Here is a 14,333-nt window from a genome sequence, read left to right as displayed (position 1 = left end):
GGCCTGGGTTCTGCAAGCTGATCTATGAGGGCACGCACAGGGATTGGTTTGTGCAGTCAATTACTGAACCAGACCTAGTCTAAGGGCTGATCTACACTGAGGGGGGGAGAGAGGGATTGATCTAAATTACGCAACTTCAGCTACACGAATAACGTAGCTGAAGTCAACGTACTTAGATCTACTTACTGTGGTGTCTTCACTGCGGTGTGTCGATAGGAGATGCTCTCCCATCTATTCCCCTTGTGCTTCTCGTTGAGGTGGAGTACTGGAGTCAGCGCTAGAGCGATCAGCGGTTGATTTATTGTGTCTATACTAGATACAATAAATCGACCCCCACTGGATCGATCACGGCCCATCGATCTGGCCGGTAGTGTAGACAAGCCCTTATAAGAAACAACAAGGGTGTGTTACAAACAATAGAAGCTAATAGCTCAGTGCTTCTAAATTGTAAAGTGTTGTTTTAAATAATATTAGCTCTCCCCATTCTCCCCTCAGCCTAACTATCATCAGCTGGCTGAATTCTTGCAGACTTCAGAGCAAGATGGGTGTGTTATGGTTTCAAAGGGAAAAGCTTCTAGATATAACCCAATTTTCGACCTGTTTTATGGTTGGCTTGTTTCTTTTTAAATAGAAGTTGCAAAGTAAACTTGAATTGTATCTGTGCCCATAAACCACTTTTTATTGGTGTTTGCATTAACCCTTGCTAAGCAAGTTAGAAAGGTGACTAACACACTTGAAATGAGGCAGGAAAGCCTTGTATCTGTTACTTGCACTTGTCTAATTTGCCTGAGTGTTCTTTGTATCATCTGTCATCTTTTATTTACTAACACGCCCCCCTTGGAGAGCCGGAGGGGCAGGGTAAAAGAAGCAATGATGGGAAATATGTATTTTCAAAAGTTACTTTTCTTAAACTGTAAACAATTATACTCAAGCCTGTTTCCACTGAAATGAGGGCCAAAAACTCCCCCAGCCTCAGCAGGAGCAGGGCCACGTCTTTCATTTGGTTTTAACATTCTGCTTTACCTGGAGGGGTGCTGACCCCCTTGCCTCACCTATGGAAGTCAAGGGGGGTTGCAGATGCTCAGCATGTCTTGCTCTAAGGCCCCAGATGAGTGCCTTAGATATGTCAGGATCAGCCAACTGGATTAAAACAACCCTCAAAATTGTAACCTTGTGACAGCTGGTTGGTGGCCTGGGTGAAATGTGTTGCCACCTTAGTCCTAGTGCACAGGTGTCAGTCACATAAACCCAACCCTGCCTCCCAACACATCATCACAGTTGGCACTGTGCCCCTGGTTAGCAGTCTCCATAGACTGAGCAAGCCAGAGGCTGAACTCTCCTGCCATCCCTAGTGGGGTCCTGCAGCCCTGGGGCAGGGGTGAGGCACCACGGTAGAGCAGTATCTCAGGGAAGCGTTCCCTTCGGTTGCCTGTTCTAGGGACACAGAGAACTTCAGTATCTAGGGCTATCAAACTTAAGCCCTGCTTTTGCTCCCATTTAAGCCAATAGCAAAAGAACAGAACAAAACCAAACCAAACCATTGGCTATCCTTGAAGCAAAATGCTGCCCTTGTTCAGCATCAATTTCACTTTTAAAAGGATTTATTATTTTAAACTTTAAAAATCAGTTTCTTGTTAGAGACACTGGTGTTGTGCTAAACTGGTTTAGAGTCGTTAATACATTATGATAACGTATGACCCTGAGAATGCTCCTTGGGATGTGAACATTCAACAGGTTGTTTTTATTTCTCTAGACCAGGGGTTGGCAACCTTTCAGAAGTGGGGTACCGAGTCTTCATTTATTCACTCTAATGTAAGGTTTCGTGTGTCAGTAATACATTTTAACGTTTTTAGAAGGTCTCGTTCTAGAAGTCTATAATACATAACTAAACTATTGTTGTATGTAAAGTAAACAAGGTTTTTAAAATGTTTAAGAAGCTTCATTTAAAATTAAATTAAAATGCAGAGCTGCCCTGACCGGTGGCCAGGACCCGGGCAGTGTGAGTGCCACTGAAAATCAGCTTGCGTGCTGCCTTCGGCACGCGTGTCATAGGTTGCCTACTCCTGCTCTAAACCCATTAGCTTTTAAAAAATATTGATAATCTAGCCTCACAAATTTTAAACTAATCATTCCACTGGTCATAATCAGCCTTGTAATATTTTAGCCCCTACACACACACCCCGACACCGACTTCATTGCATGAAACAGGGCACAATTGCTTTCACAAAAAAGGTATTTTATTATTCTTAGCAGTATTCACCTTGAAGGAATATGAGGAAAGCATACACTTTTTACAGACAATATATAAACATGTTGTACATAATTAACAATAACTTAGTTCACTAATCCAAAAATAAGCAAAATAAAAAATTAAGAATAAAAACAGAAAATACTGCAGAATTTTTATGCTGATACAAGTACAAAATAATTTAAATCTTGACTGCCGTTGTCTATGCTGCAGTGACTGACAATATATTGCACTTTGTCAACTGTATCAGTTACCCACTCCTCTTCCCCCCACCCATCACCCCCCAAATCCTGCAGAAATTTGAGCTGGGCACATATAATGTACAACTGTACCATAGTAACAGGTAAAAAGACCAAATTTTGACTCAGTAAATTAAAAATTCTTACAGCATCTCCCAACCAATTTCCCCCCCCCCCCCCATTTGTTTATTTCCACTTTTTTACAAAGTGCACCTTACACAGACCAGAAAAAGGAGGAAAGCAGGATTTCCATGGCTGCTTGGTCCTTACTTCATTATCAAATATCTGAATTACTTATTTAGGGGAAAAAATGTACATCCATTTTTATGTGGGTTTGTTTTTAAGCAGAACTTTTGCAGTAAGATACAATTGGCTTGATCAAAAAAAAAAAAATAGAGAAAGAAAGAAAAAGAAAAAGCTTGTCACAGAATTAAGCTTACGCAGTTTACATTATCAAACCCCTCTGCTCACTGGGGCATTTTCATCAGAAGTATAGCTAAATATGTACATCATATGTTATACTGGAGCTTGTGTTCATGAGAGTCATCAGGTCATAACAATCAATAGAATACACTTCACATTGGCAATAGCTTTGTTTTCAGTTGTTTACGTACAATATGGTTTAATAATGGGGACTCATTTTTTATTTATTTTTTGAAATATAAAATGTGCTAGGGGAAATAGTTGTCCCCCTTAGAATGTTACCTTCCCTCAACTCGTCAGCTGTTGCTGCCTCTGGGATTTGAAGGATATGTGAAGCTGAAACTGATTGTCTCTCTTTCTTTCTCTTGTCCACTGATCTTAATCCACTGTCTGCCCTTCCTCACTCCCAAATGTGAAATGTGCCGTAGCCTGGATGCCCACAGACAGCACACGCTCTGGCTTTGCATGGATGTGGTAGCCAAACTACGGTGAGTTTATCAAAGCAGCTAGTCTGTGTCTTAAGCAACAGCTGCCAACAAGGCAGAACAAAATGCTTAAACCTCCAAAGTGTTTGAATTGGATTTTTTATGCCTTGCGCTGGTTTTTGCTGTTACTGATAGACTACTAGAAGTTAGATGGGACAGATGAATAAGACCTCCTCTAGCTACTCCCACCTGGCACAGGATTGTTCCCTACAGTGTATTTTTTTTTAGTGATTTGTCCTATTTCGCTGTTTGTGGAATAACATTTTTTTAAATAAAATCTTTCATGTTAAGGAAAAGAATGCAGGCATTACATCAAAATAATCCACATCTTGGGCCCATTACAATCCCATATTCCAGATACATTTTTGCTTTGTTTTCCCCTCTCTCTCATCCCTTCCCTAACAGATATTTTTGTATGTAACATTGATGAAGAGAATCAAGGGGTGGCTGGTTAGCACAATTTTTTTTTTCCTGTTATGAAGCTGTGTTTCTTCTAGCAGGGTTGACTCCCCACCCCTGCCCCACCCCCCCAAAAAGGCACAAAATCATGCAAGTCAGAAGGTTTGAGGCTCTTTGTCGAAAACAAGAGCAAAATAAATAATGACTTTCTGTGTCCGATTTCCTTTTAAAAATTAAGTTTTTATAAAGTTGTCCTTGTTTCCCACCCCTTCTCCCCCAGACAAAGTCCACCATAGAAATCCAGTATGGGTGGCTACCAGCCAGCCTGCTCCGCCTTTGGAGGCTGCTATCTCTTTACAATATTCACAGTAATAACAGAGAGAGAAAGGAGAGCCAGTTCCAGCATCCATCTTCTGCTGCTTCTGCCACCGTTGCTTTCTGCTGGGCCAGCAGGTATCAAACAAGTGAGTCCTTCGTTTTCCTTATACCTGAGGGGCAAAGTGCATAACAGGCACCATTAAGCATTTCTGCAGCAGACTCATCATTACAGGGTTTTAGTCCAACCCTAAGAGTTCAACCACATTGGCGCAAGGTCCCCTTTTTCCTTCCCTATGTTCTCCTCTTGGCAGAATCTTTCCTTACTCGGTGTCATCTTAGACAGAGCCCCGGTGTTCTTACTCTCTGGGTGGGTCTCTTGGTACTCAGGGTCTATCCCATGGCTGTAACCATGCTGGATGGATGTGGATGTCCAAATGAGATGCTGGAAGATGGGTGAATGGGGGTAGGAGTTGGTAGGATGTGTCCAGAGTGGCTAAAAGGTGGCAAATGCCCCATTGGTGCCATGTGACTGGCGAGGGCAGCGGCACTGAATGGAGAGGATTTCTCCTGCATGCACTTGGACAGTTCCTCAAAACACTCAGAGCCTTTCTTGCTTTTCTTTGATTTGTTGGACATTTTCCTATTCCTGGTCTGAATTCCTTCCTTCTTCATGGTCAGTGGCCTGTTCACCTGCAAGAAATGAGAAAATCAGGCTCATGCAGACAAAATGACCTTATTGTGCAACAAGGAAAATATTTGGACAGCCCCCGTGTGTTTTCCTGGACCGAGAACTTTTTCTGGCCAAACAAAATGGTGTTTCTCTCCGCAGATCTTGTTTATATTGATTTGTTTAATGAAGCCACACACAAAAACCCCAGACATGAAAAACAGTTTGACTGAATTTGGCAGCTGATGGCCATCCTTCCCTTATGCTTACCCTTCACCCCCCATTCATTTCCTAATAGAAGAGATCAAACAAGGCAGCACACACTGACCCGAATTCACTTCTAAAACGGGAGTGGTCTCTTCCTAGGAAAGCTTCAACCTCAGTTACTTACATTTTAAATAATGTTCAAATGTGTCGAATGACTCCTACTCAAAATTGATTCTTTTTTTTTTTTAAACAACCTTTAAACAAACAAACAAACAAACAAACAAAAAACTTTACAATTCTGCACAAAGGTACCACCCCCTGGGATTAACCTTTGCGCAGAATCCATTTCAAATGGCCTCTGTGGCTGGAGAGAGAAAGCGCATACAACATGCTTAGTTAAAACTAGTGTTGTAACTCTATTTTGCCTGATTTGCCCAAGCTTTAGAAGCCAAGCTAATACATTGTAATGTCAGTGAACTTAGCATCACTATGCCAACAAAGAATGGCTCTGAGTCCCCAGGGGAACCTGGGAGGGAGAAAAAAAAACCTGAAACCAATAAAAGGCCAGTGCACGCCATGCAGTTAAAGCATCAATCCCAGCTAAGCAAGCAGAGACACACAAGACAAGCAAATACTCACATTGTGCAATTTATAGTAAAGTCCACAGGCATTACAAACTGGGTCTCCGTTTGCATTACGTCGCCATAAGGTGGTGGTGGTTGTCTGGCAGTTGGCACAACAGGTCCCTGCTCTCCTAGCTGCTGACTAACCAAAAGAGAGGGGAAATTATTTAGTATACTTGGAACAAGCCCATTTTAAAGGTCAATTTAAGTCTAATATGTAGGATTTGTAACTAATCCCAAATCTGTTTACAAAACAGAAAGGTCAGAGAAATGTTGCTTTGATTTTTTTTCCCAGGTTTTGCTTGTTTGTATTTAAATGGTCCCCCACCGTAACAGCCACCCAAATATTGGAACATTTGGCTACTGCATGAAAACCAGACAGTGAAGCTGAGTAGTCTATTTTCCTAGTCCAAGACAAAAGTAATGCAAAACCTAAACAGCACTAATGGGGGGGGGCGGGGGAAAGGGGGAAATACATTTGTTTTTTAAAAGCTTTCCCTTGTAATGCTCCACATAAATTCCAGATCAATACACTTGGATTTTTAAAATATTCTTATTATCAATTTGTTAAGCACCAACAGTGTTTGTAGTGCAATACAAGAAAGGAGGACTTTTAGAATATGATTCTTAAACTGATAGTGTCCCTTTAAAGGTGACCAGCAAGGAAAACCAGCTGCATTACTTAGATGGGTGCAGTATTTATCATAGCCATCAGTAAAATTTCAGTTTCCATTTACAAGTGAAAGAGAAAACAGAACCAGCTCCAACTTTTGTTAAATATTTAGCAAACCTAATCTCATGCCTTGCAGCAATGATTCTGCTGCCCCTGCTACTGCCTCTATCCCTATTCATTTTCTAGGCTGATAAGCCCCAAAAATATCCTCTCTTAAAATTTGATGCTTTTAATCATACTGCTCTGCTGAACCTTGGGGGGGGGGGGGGGGGGCAGAGGGAACCTTTCAGCCTCCTCAGATGAGAACAAGAAGATAGGAAAAATGTAAATGCATGCAGAAGTCCAATTGATTTCAGTATAGGCACTTGAGTGAGAGACCCTACAATAACACATCCTGGGACAAGGGTGGCAATTCAGAAAATGTTAGGAATAGACAAAATGCACCCCGTATTTTGGGGAGACATCCTTATTAGGAAGGTTCAAAGATGCTCTAGGGAATGTTTAAAATACATTCCATTTTGTACAACCCAGCAAATTCTGAGAACAAAATATGTATGTTAATAAGTATTTATAAAACACCTACATTGTGCTAATTTCCTGGGGGCCCTGCTCCCTAAAGATTTTTACAGTTGGCTACAAAAATCCTAGGGACAAGTTACTGCCCATCCCTTCCTGCACCCCAGCGAGGCTCCTCTCAAGGCATCGAGCTTCTGGGAGAATCTACAACATAACATCCTACAACACTGGGTTTTCTCTGCGATCAGGGCTTTATGCAACTCATAATGCATTTTCCTCTGCTGGAGAGTTGGCTAAATATCAAACCATGGATTGGTCCTGCTCTGAAGATTATGGCCCTGATCTTGCTCTCACTTATAGTACATGCTGGAGTATTCTGTAAAGTGAGACTAGAATCAGGCCTGGGAGATTTATTTATTTCGGTCCTCCTGCTAGCCTGCAAGAACAAAGCCAAAAGCCAGAGCTGAGGCAGTTTGTACCCCCTAGTGCATGCACATGTAAGCAAACCAAAACACAACTAACTTTAGGCCTTCAAGCCTTGACAATGTCATTTTGACATGCAATAAAAAAAAACTAATATTAATAAATCTGTAAATGAAGACAGTCTTCTTCCAATCCCAACAAATGAGTGAACCACGGGGGGAAGTATATATATAGCATTTATCAAAAAGACAACAGAAAAAATCTAGCCCCCCAAAACTCCGTTCAGTGAGCTAAGTAGGGTAATTTCCCAGCACACTAGAAGGTGGAGAGCTATGTTTGCATATTTGAAATGGCTTATTGATACTAAACTATGCTGCTTAACTCTCTGGCCTGTCCCATTCAGTCTGGCAAGCACTTCAGATAATGTTACACTGTTGTCTTAACATTTTTCTGTATGTGTCAGTCACTTTAGAAGGAAAGCAAGTCATTAAGAAGCTTGCATAGTTGAAATTCTGGCTCACTACAGAAATCCTCTTTATCCCATCCCAGCATTATATCATTAAAACCAACTCTCTTTCCCTCCTCCCAGGCCAGTAAAATGTCCCCAAAATGGCCAAGAAATTTAGGGGACTATAAATCACATGGCTCCAAAAATATATATATATATATTTATTATTCTTAGCAGTTTTACACATTTTGTGGAGTAGAGTGTATTAGAAATTTCAAAACAGCAAGCATGACTGGCATGCCTTGCCTATAGAAACTCTCTAAAGCTTTTAGAGTCAGGAAACAGATTCACAAAGTTTCCTTATCTTTAACGTACAGATATCCGGATAGGAAACTACTACCAGGAGCTTAGAAAGGACATTTTTTTTTAATCACTCAAATGAAAATACAAAGTATAGGTGACTCCATGGAAAAATAATAGGTTTTAAAAAAAACACATTAGGGGATTGTCTGAGGAGGGAACCAATATTAATATTGTCATGGAATAGAAGAGTGAAAATTACTTCATGGCCTTTATACAAATAATTATTAAGTAGAGAGCAGTAGGTTTGACTCATTTGATTTTTTTGTTTTGTTTTTTGGGTTGGAATTTTTTTTTTTTTTTTTTTTTTAAGTACATGTAGGACTGCAGTCACGCTTGTAACCCTTTCAATACCGGTACACTTCTGAACTGCCCCAGGAGGCCAAATAAATGAGAAATCAAATGAAAGCTGTCATCTAAGGATCAAAGTGTGTGTTCATAAGGAGAAAGACAGCTACACATTGGGCCCCATACCTTCCAACAGGAACAGAGTGTAGGAATATAATCGAGATTGCTAGCCTACTATACCTTGGCATGTAACTGCTATGGGTGGAGTGCCTGCAATCTGTCCTTAGGCTATGCCGTGACCTCTGAGTGACATGAGTCTCATGTACAATACAACATCTAGCATCCATGCGGGGTCTGAAGCACAGGAGATGAGACACACCATGGGTGGGTCTGCGGGTGGTCCCTTTGCAAAATTTATCCCCAAACCCAGCAGAGACAGACACCTACCAGTCTTCGTTTAGGTTTAATGAGTGGTCGATTTTGACCGTTCATTTTGTGGTAGAGCCCGCAGGCGTTACACAGGTAATGCCCAGTGCCGTCTCTTCTCCAGAGAGGGGTGGCAGTAGCTCCACAGTTCACACACTCTCTGCCTTCTAAATGGAAACACGAAGAAACCGGATTTCTTTCTTTAAAAACAAATTCACAAAAGCTTTTTGCATTGTCCTTTAGGCATTTTCCAGAAGTCAAAACAGTGCATTATTCAAGCATAATTAGACAGCATTGATTATTTACAGTATATGTGGCAAGGCTCTCCTTAGTGTCTCTAATACAAACTATCACTCAATGTTGTGATCAAAAAACAGTTGCTCTCACTGCAAGGTGAGAAAGAGGGACACCCTTGTTGTGTCAAATGGAACTAGTATTTCAGTAACAACAAGAGCTCCCTTACCATATCATGTGCACCGTTCTCCTGCCATATCTATTGCACCTCTATGGCTAGATCACATATATCCTGCCACACACACACACAAAGCAAAAATTTTGAAGGAAAAGGGTTATCTGGAACCGAATCTGGGCCAAAAGACACTTTGCTGCAAGTGCTGCAATATCCTAAAATAAAGCAGGGCAGCTTGGAAGTGGAGACAGCATCTAAATGGTTCAATGATCATTTTTATTTTCATTTAGCAAAACTGGTTGAAATGCAGCACTTGAAAAAGTTGTATTTAAGCAGGCACTCTGGAACTTATAAAAACAGCTTTTTTCTGTACTTTACTTTTAACCGGACAATTTTGATTTGGTGGGGCGGTATAGCTTACTCTTACTCTTTCCTCATTTGTTTTAGTATGTTAATTTTTGGTGAGGGCAACACTAAAAAAAACCCAACACCCAATTAAAGATATTAGCTCACCCACCTTGTCTCTCCAACTAGAAAACTGCATGTAACCCCTTAGATATCTGCTGCCCTTTTTTTCGGGGGGGGGGGGGGAAGGGTTTTTTGGTTTGTTTGTTTGGCCTCTGAAACCTATTTGCTGAAAGTTCACTGCCTCTGATGGTTTGAGGGCTAGTCTGCTTAATATAGGAAATTCTCTTAATATAGTTTATGCAAATTGTACAGTATTTAACTGCAGAGGAAATTATTTTTGCTAGTAACTGGAGCAGGCCTTGTCGAGTTCAGCAGGGCTTGTGTCTCCTTCCATCTAGGGAGTGGGTGGCTTTTAAACAACACAGTCTGCAGTGAAAAATGAGGGGAGCTCTGCGTTCCTAGCTTTTGTCCCTCCTAGGGCAGGAAGCTGCAGGAGTCGTCGTGTCGTGAGTCTTAGTTTTCCTACAAAAACAGTGAGTGGTCACGAACTTTCCCCAGTTCCATGCGCGGGGGCTCCCATAAAAACAAAACAAAAAAAATCCCTCAAGATCACTCACTTCCCCCATCTAATAAAACCCTCGACAACTAAGGGACCAAAAGAAGGCCATTAAGGATCCATTTCTCTGCAGTGACTCTTGGAGTTGTTTCTTAAAAAAAAAAAAAAAAAAAAGGTGGGGGGGTGGGGGGAAAGCGGCAACTGTATTTTAATTTTCTTTTAACGGTTTAAAACAAAAAAACCAGCAGCCGCATTTCAAACACTGGGGGGGAAATTCCCTTGAAAGAGCGATTTGAAATAGAGCTGATATTGTAAAATGTCTGATCTTTTTGTTGCAAAATTCCTAAAAGAGATCATGTTTCTTAATTCATGGCCGCTTTCAAAATAGAAAATAGAGGTGTGTGTACACACATATTTAAAATAGGTGTGTGTACACACATTTAGTTTTGTTTAAAGGTAGCTTTACAACGCTATCCTAAATATATACTTTTATTTTCTTCCACCGTTGGGAATGCAAACGGGGAAGATGACTTAGGTGCATGGAACAACATAGTTTTCTTAATTTGTCTAGATATTCAGCTGGGGACACTTCAAAGTGAGATCAAAACCTGAGCCATCACTGAATTAGCTGCTTTTAGGGAAAACTGGAGTGAAGAGGGGAATGCTCTGCGATTCGTTTTTAGCAAACAGGGATGGATCTGAGACAGAGAACAATCAAGTCCGATCCCATTTTCTAGTTTTTATTGAGTTGGTTTAAATTAGAGTTTACTAGGTACCTTCGGTCCTCAGGACTGGTGTGTAAACTATTGAACTTTTGCTCCTTGTGTGATCGGAAAGAAGTCAAGCCCCTCTTCAGTTTTAAGCAATTGACTAGGTAAATTTCAATTGTGAATGTGCGCTCAATGCTCAAAGCCCACGACTGGCCTTTTCTCTTATTAATGAAGGTGCAATTTTATTGCAGGGAAACAAAATTAAATTCCCGGCATGGAGTCCCTGGGAGTTTCACTGAAGTAAAGAGTGCAGGATCTGGCCCACAATTTCCAGTGATTAGAACCAGCCAATGTCTTTCTTTTTCTGTGTGAGAGATTTTGCCGTATAAACCCGTATTTGCATAATTTAGATCTGCCAATTTTTTTTCTTTTAGGGATTACTGTGTCCTTTAGGCCCTGCCATGAGACTGCTGCAGAGCAGAGAGCCAGTGACTAGACCTTTAAGGGAGACTGCTTGCCCTACCAGCAGTTAATAACAGAAAAGCTAGGTCAATTTCTCAGAGCTGCCCCAACAACAGGGTGTTTAAAAAATCCAGGTGAATGAGATTAAGATTTATCTCGATGACAACAAAGTAAATCCACCCTCACCTCCTCTTCGGAGTGCATGTAAAAAGCTGTGCTGGTGGTTTTTTTTTCCCCCCCCCCAAACTAGAATCATGTAACACACATTCAACCTTCCTCAAAAACACACATACACAAACCTGACCTACAACCCCCCCCCCACACACACACACACACATCACCCCCTCCCCCCCCCCCCCCCCCCAGGCAAACACTGTACAGGCGCTGCAGAGATCAAGGCGTTGTAGGGCTTACCTGAGCAGGATCTAGCTTTGCTCCTCTGCTTGGGGGTGAAGCTGGAGCTGGGCCGCCTAGGAAACTGCCCGGGGTGGAAGAGGCTGCTGCTGTACTCATGAGCAGCCGGCACATAGGAGGGGTAGGTGGGGATGGGGTGGTGGGTGGAGGGCTGGGCCCCCATGGAGGTTAAGCTGGTCCGCAGCGGGCTGGCACTCTCCATCTTCATCCCGTCGGACAAAGACACTTGGTACTTGATGGTCTCCTTCTCCTCCTGCCGGGCCCCGCCGAGGAGGAGGGTGAGGCTGCGCTGGTGGAGTTGGGGTCCGGGGACACCTCCTTGGGAGGGGTGGGTGGGAAGCCGAAAAGGTGGGGAGCCGAGTGCGAGGCCGGGGGTGAGCGAAGAGACCGAGGCCGTGCTGGAGGTGCTGCTGCCCGGGTACACGGAGATGGCCCCGGGGGCTCCAGCGGCGGAAGGGTGCAGGGGCCCTTTGGTGAAGGGATTCACCGTCCAAGGGTTGTGGTGATGGGCTGCCGAGAGCGCCGCTTTGCCGCTGTCCAGCCAGGGGATCCCGGGGCTGTGGATCAGGTGAGGCCGGCACATTTGACTCCCAGTCAGACGGGCTGTGGGGAGAGGGGAGTTTTCACTATCACACTAACCAGCCCGGTGAGGAAGACGGGCCCTGCAGAGCGCTGGGGGACGCGGGCAGAATCGCGGCCCGGCGCAGAGAGGGACGGGGAAGTGTCCAGCTGCGTCTCGCCGTTCAGTGGGACGCGCCCAGAGGCCAGAGCCATATTGCTGGGGAGATCCAGCGCCCGCGCAAGGACACCCGCAATCCCAAAGCCAGCGGGTGCCGAGCGAGCAGCGCCGGGGCTGGGGTGAATGTTTCACAGCAGACCTGCCCTGGCGAGCCAGGGGGACAACGCGGGCTCCCCTGCCCGCCTCGTCTCTCCCTATCCAGGCGCCAGGAACACCCTGCAAGTCCCGAAAGTCTCCCAACCACTTGCTCCTTTGATTGAGCTGCAAAGAAAGCAGCAGCGACAGCATAATACTAAAGGGGGCTGTCAGGGGGTAGCAGCCCCTCCCCCCCAAAAGGAAAACCCCGACTGGCTCTGCAGGCTTGGGGAGCACTTTCTCAGCTGCCACCAATACCCGGTCCCCCCAAAATAAAATCTACCCGTGATCTGAATTAGTTTGTATTCATATCCGGGGAAGTGGCCGTGGCTCGGGACTAGGAAGTTTCTTTGGTCTGTATGCGCGCACCCACCCACCCACCCACTCAGTCTATTTCCCCTTCCTCCCCCTCATCCCCCCCCCCCATCGGTTATTTCTAGGGTTAAAGTCCACCCGGGCTTCCCTTTCGATCCCCTTTTCTCGGGTCTCCCTTTCCAGTGATACTGAAGCAGCCCCCAGACAACCCTGGTCTCTAGTCACTGCCCGCCCGGCACAAGCCCACAGAGGACCCGGGGAGAAAGAAAACGGGGGGCGGGGGGCAGACCGGTGCAGATTTACCGTGAGCTTGGCTGTAGGACACCCTGGCCCTGGCATGGGCCGAGTTGGCATAGTAGGGGTTGCCCTGGGAGTCCAGGTGATTGAAGAAGACATCGACTTCATCCGGAGGTAGGAGCTGCGCCGGTTCCATGTAGTTATGAGCCAGTCCCGGATGGTGAGTCTCCGGGTGCTGCCCGTTCAGCACGGCGTGGTGAGCCATCCAGCGAGGCTGGTCGGTGGCGACTTCCATGCCGGTGCTGAATGCCCAGCCCACCCCCCAACCAGCCCGGATTGGTGATGGGGAGGTTCTAAAACCACGGCAGGTGGCTCGTGTGTGTCTCAGGACAGGGGAGGGAAGTCAGCGTGTCCCTCTCTTAGCAGGAAAGTTGTGGCGAGAGGCTCCCTGCGACACGCCCGGGACACCACCTGTAAGAGGAAAGGAGTGGTTAGTACTTTACATGGCTATTCAAGGGAGGCGCGTCACCCTCCGCATTTTCCACCTGGTTTGAGCTAATTCCGCAATTCCCAACATGCAGATGAATGGGGGTGGGGGAAGTCCCTCCTTGTGCCCCCCCCCGCAAAAGTCTCACTTTGTGCTCCGTCGCCCCCACAAGTTCTTACCCTGGGTTCCCCTCTCTCTCCCCCCCCCCCCCCCACAAAATAAACAGAATCTGTTTTCAAGAGCTTTAAAAAAAAAAAGGTTTCCTCTTTTCTACAAACGCCAATAAGAGTTTTTCCAGCTGCCTTTAGAGGGGAAAAAAAGTAAAAACAGCAGGTCTAATGTCACCTACTTATACCAGCTCGAGCTGACACAAAAGCAAAAGAGGAAAAGGAAAAGTGAAAGGAATGTTCAGAGAGAGAAAAGGCAGCAGCTCAGAAGCAATTTCCCTGAAGAATAAACCCAGCTCTTCTTCCACCCCCTAACATACTTACACAAAGTCCCTCTAAGTGGAGTGAATCTAATTCCAAATGTTTGCAGAGTTTCTTTCTGGGGTTGTAAGTTTAGGGGGTGGGAGGGGGGGTGATGGATGGTTGTTTTGGAGGATGTGAATGCAGAAGAGAGTGAGTGAGAGAGCGAAGGAAGAGGAGGATTGGTATGGAGGTTCTTACTCAGATGGCAAGCTCCCACTTATTCTGGCCTTTTTTGTAACATCCCCAAA

General features: G+C 44.5%; 1 protein-coding gene across 1 annotated transcript; it reads right to left on the bottom strand.

Annotated features, from left to right (window-relative positions):
• Nucleotides 1-2,230: 2,230 nt before the first annotated feature.
• GATA2 (GATA binding protein 2) lies at nucleotides 2,231-13,423 on the bottom strand. The gene is given in 7 exon segments (XM_065407604.1): nucleotides 2,231-4,802; nucleotides 5,626-5,751; nucleotides 8,765-8,910; nucleotides 11,703-11,966; nucleotides 11,969-12,072; nucleotides 12,074-12,305; nucleotides 13,195-13,423. Coding segments are annotated over 7 exon segments (1,401 nt in total). The 3' UTR covers nucleotides 2,231-4,502.
• Between the last annotated feature and the right edge of the window lie 910 nt (nucleotides 13,424-14,333).

The sequence above is a fragment of the Emys orbicularis genome, chromosome 7, assembly GCF_028017835.1.
Source record: "Emys orbicularis isolate rEmyOrb1 chromosome 7, rEmyOrb1.hap1, whole genome shotgun sequence".
NCBI classification, from domain to species: Eukaryota; Metazoa; Chordata; order Testudines; family Emydidae; genus Emys; species Emys orbicularis.
This window is presented reverse-complemented; position numbering and strand designations above follow the sequence as displayed.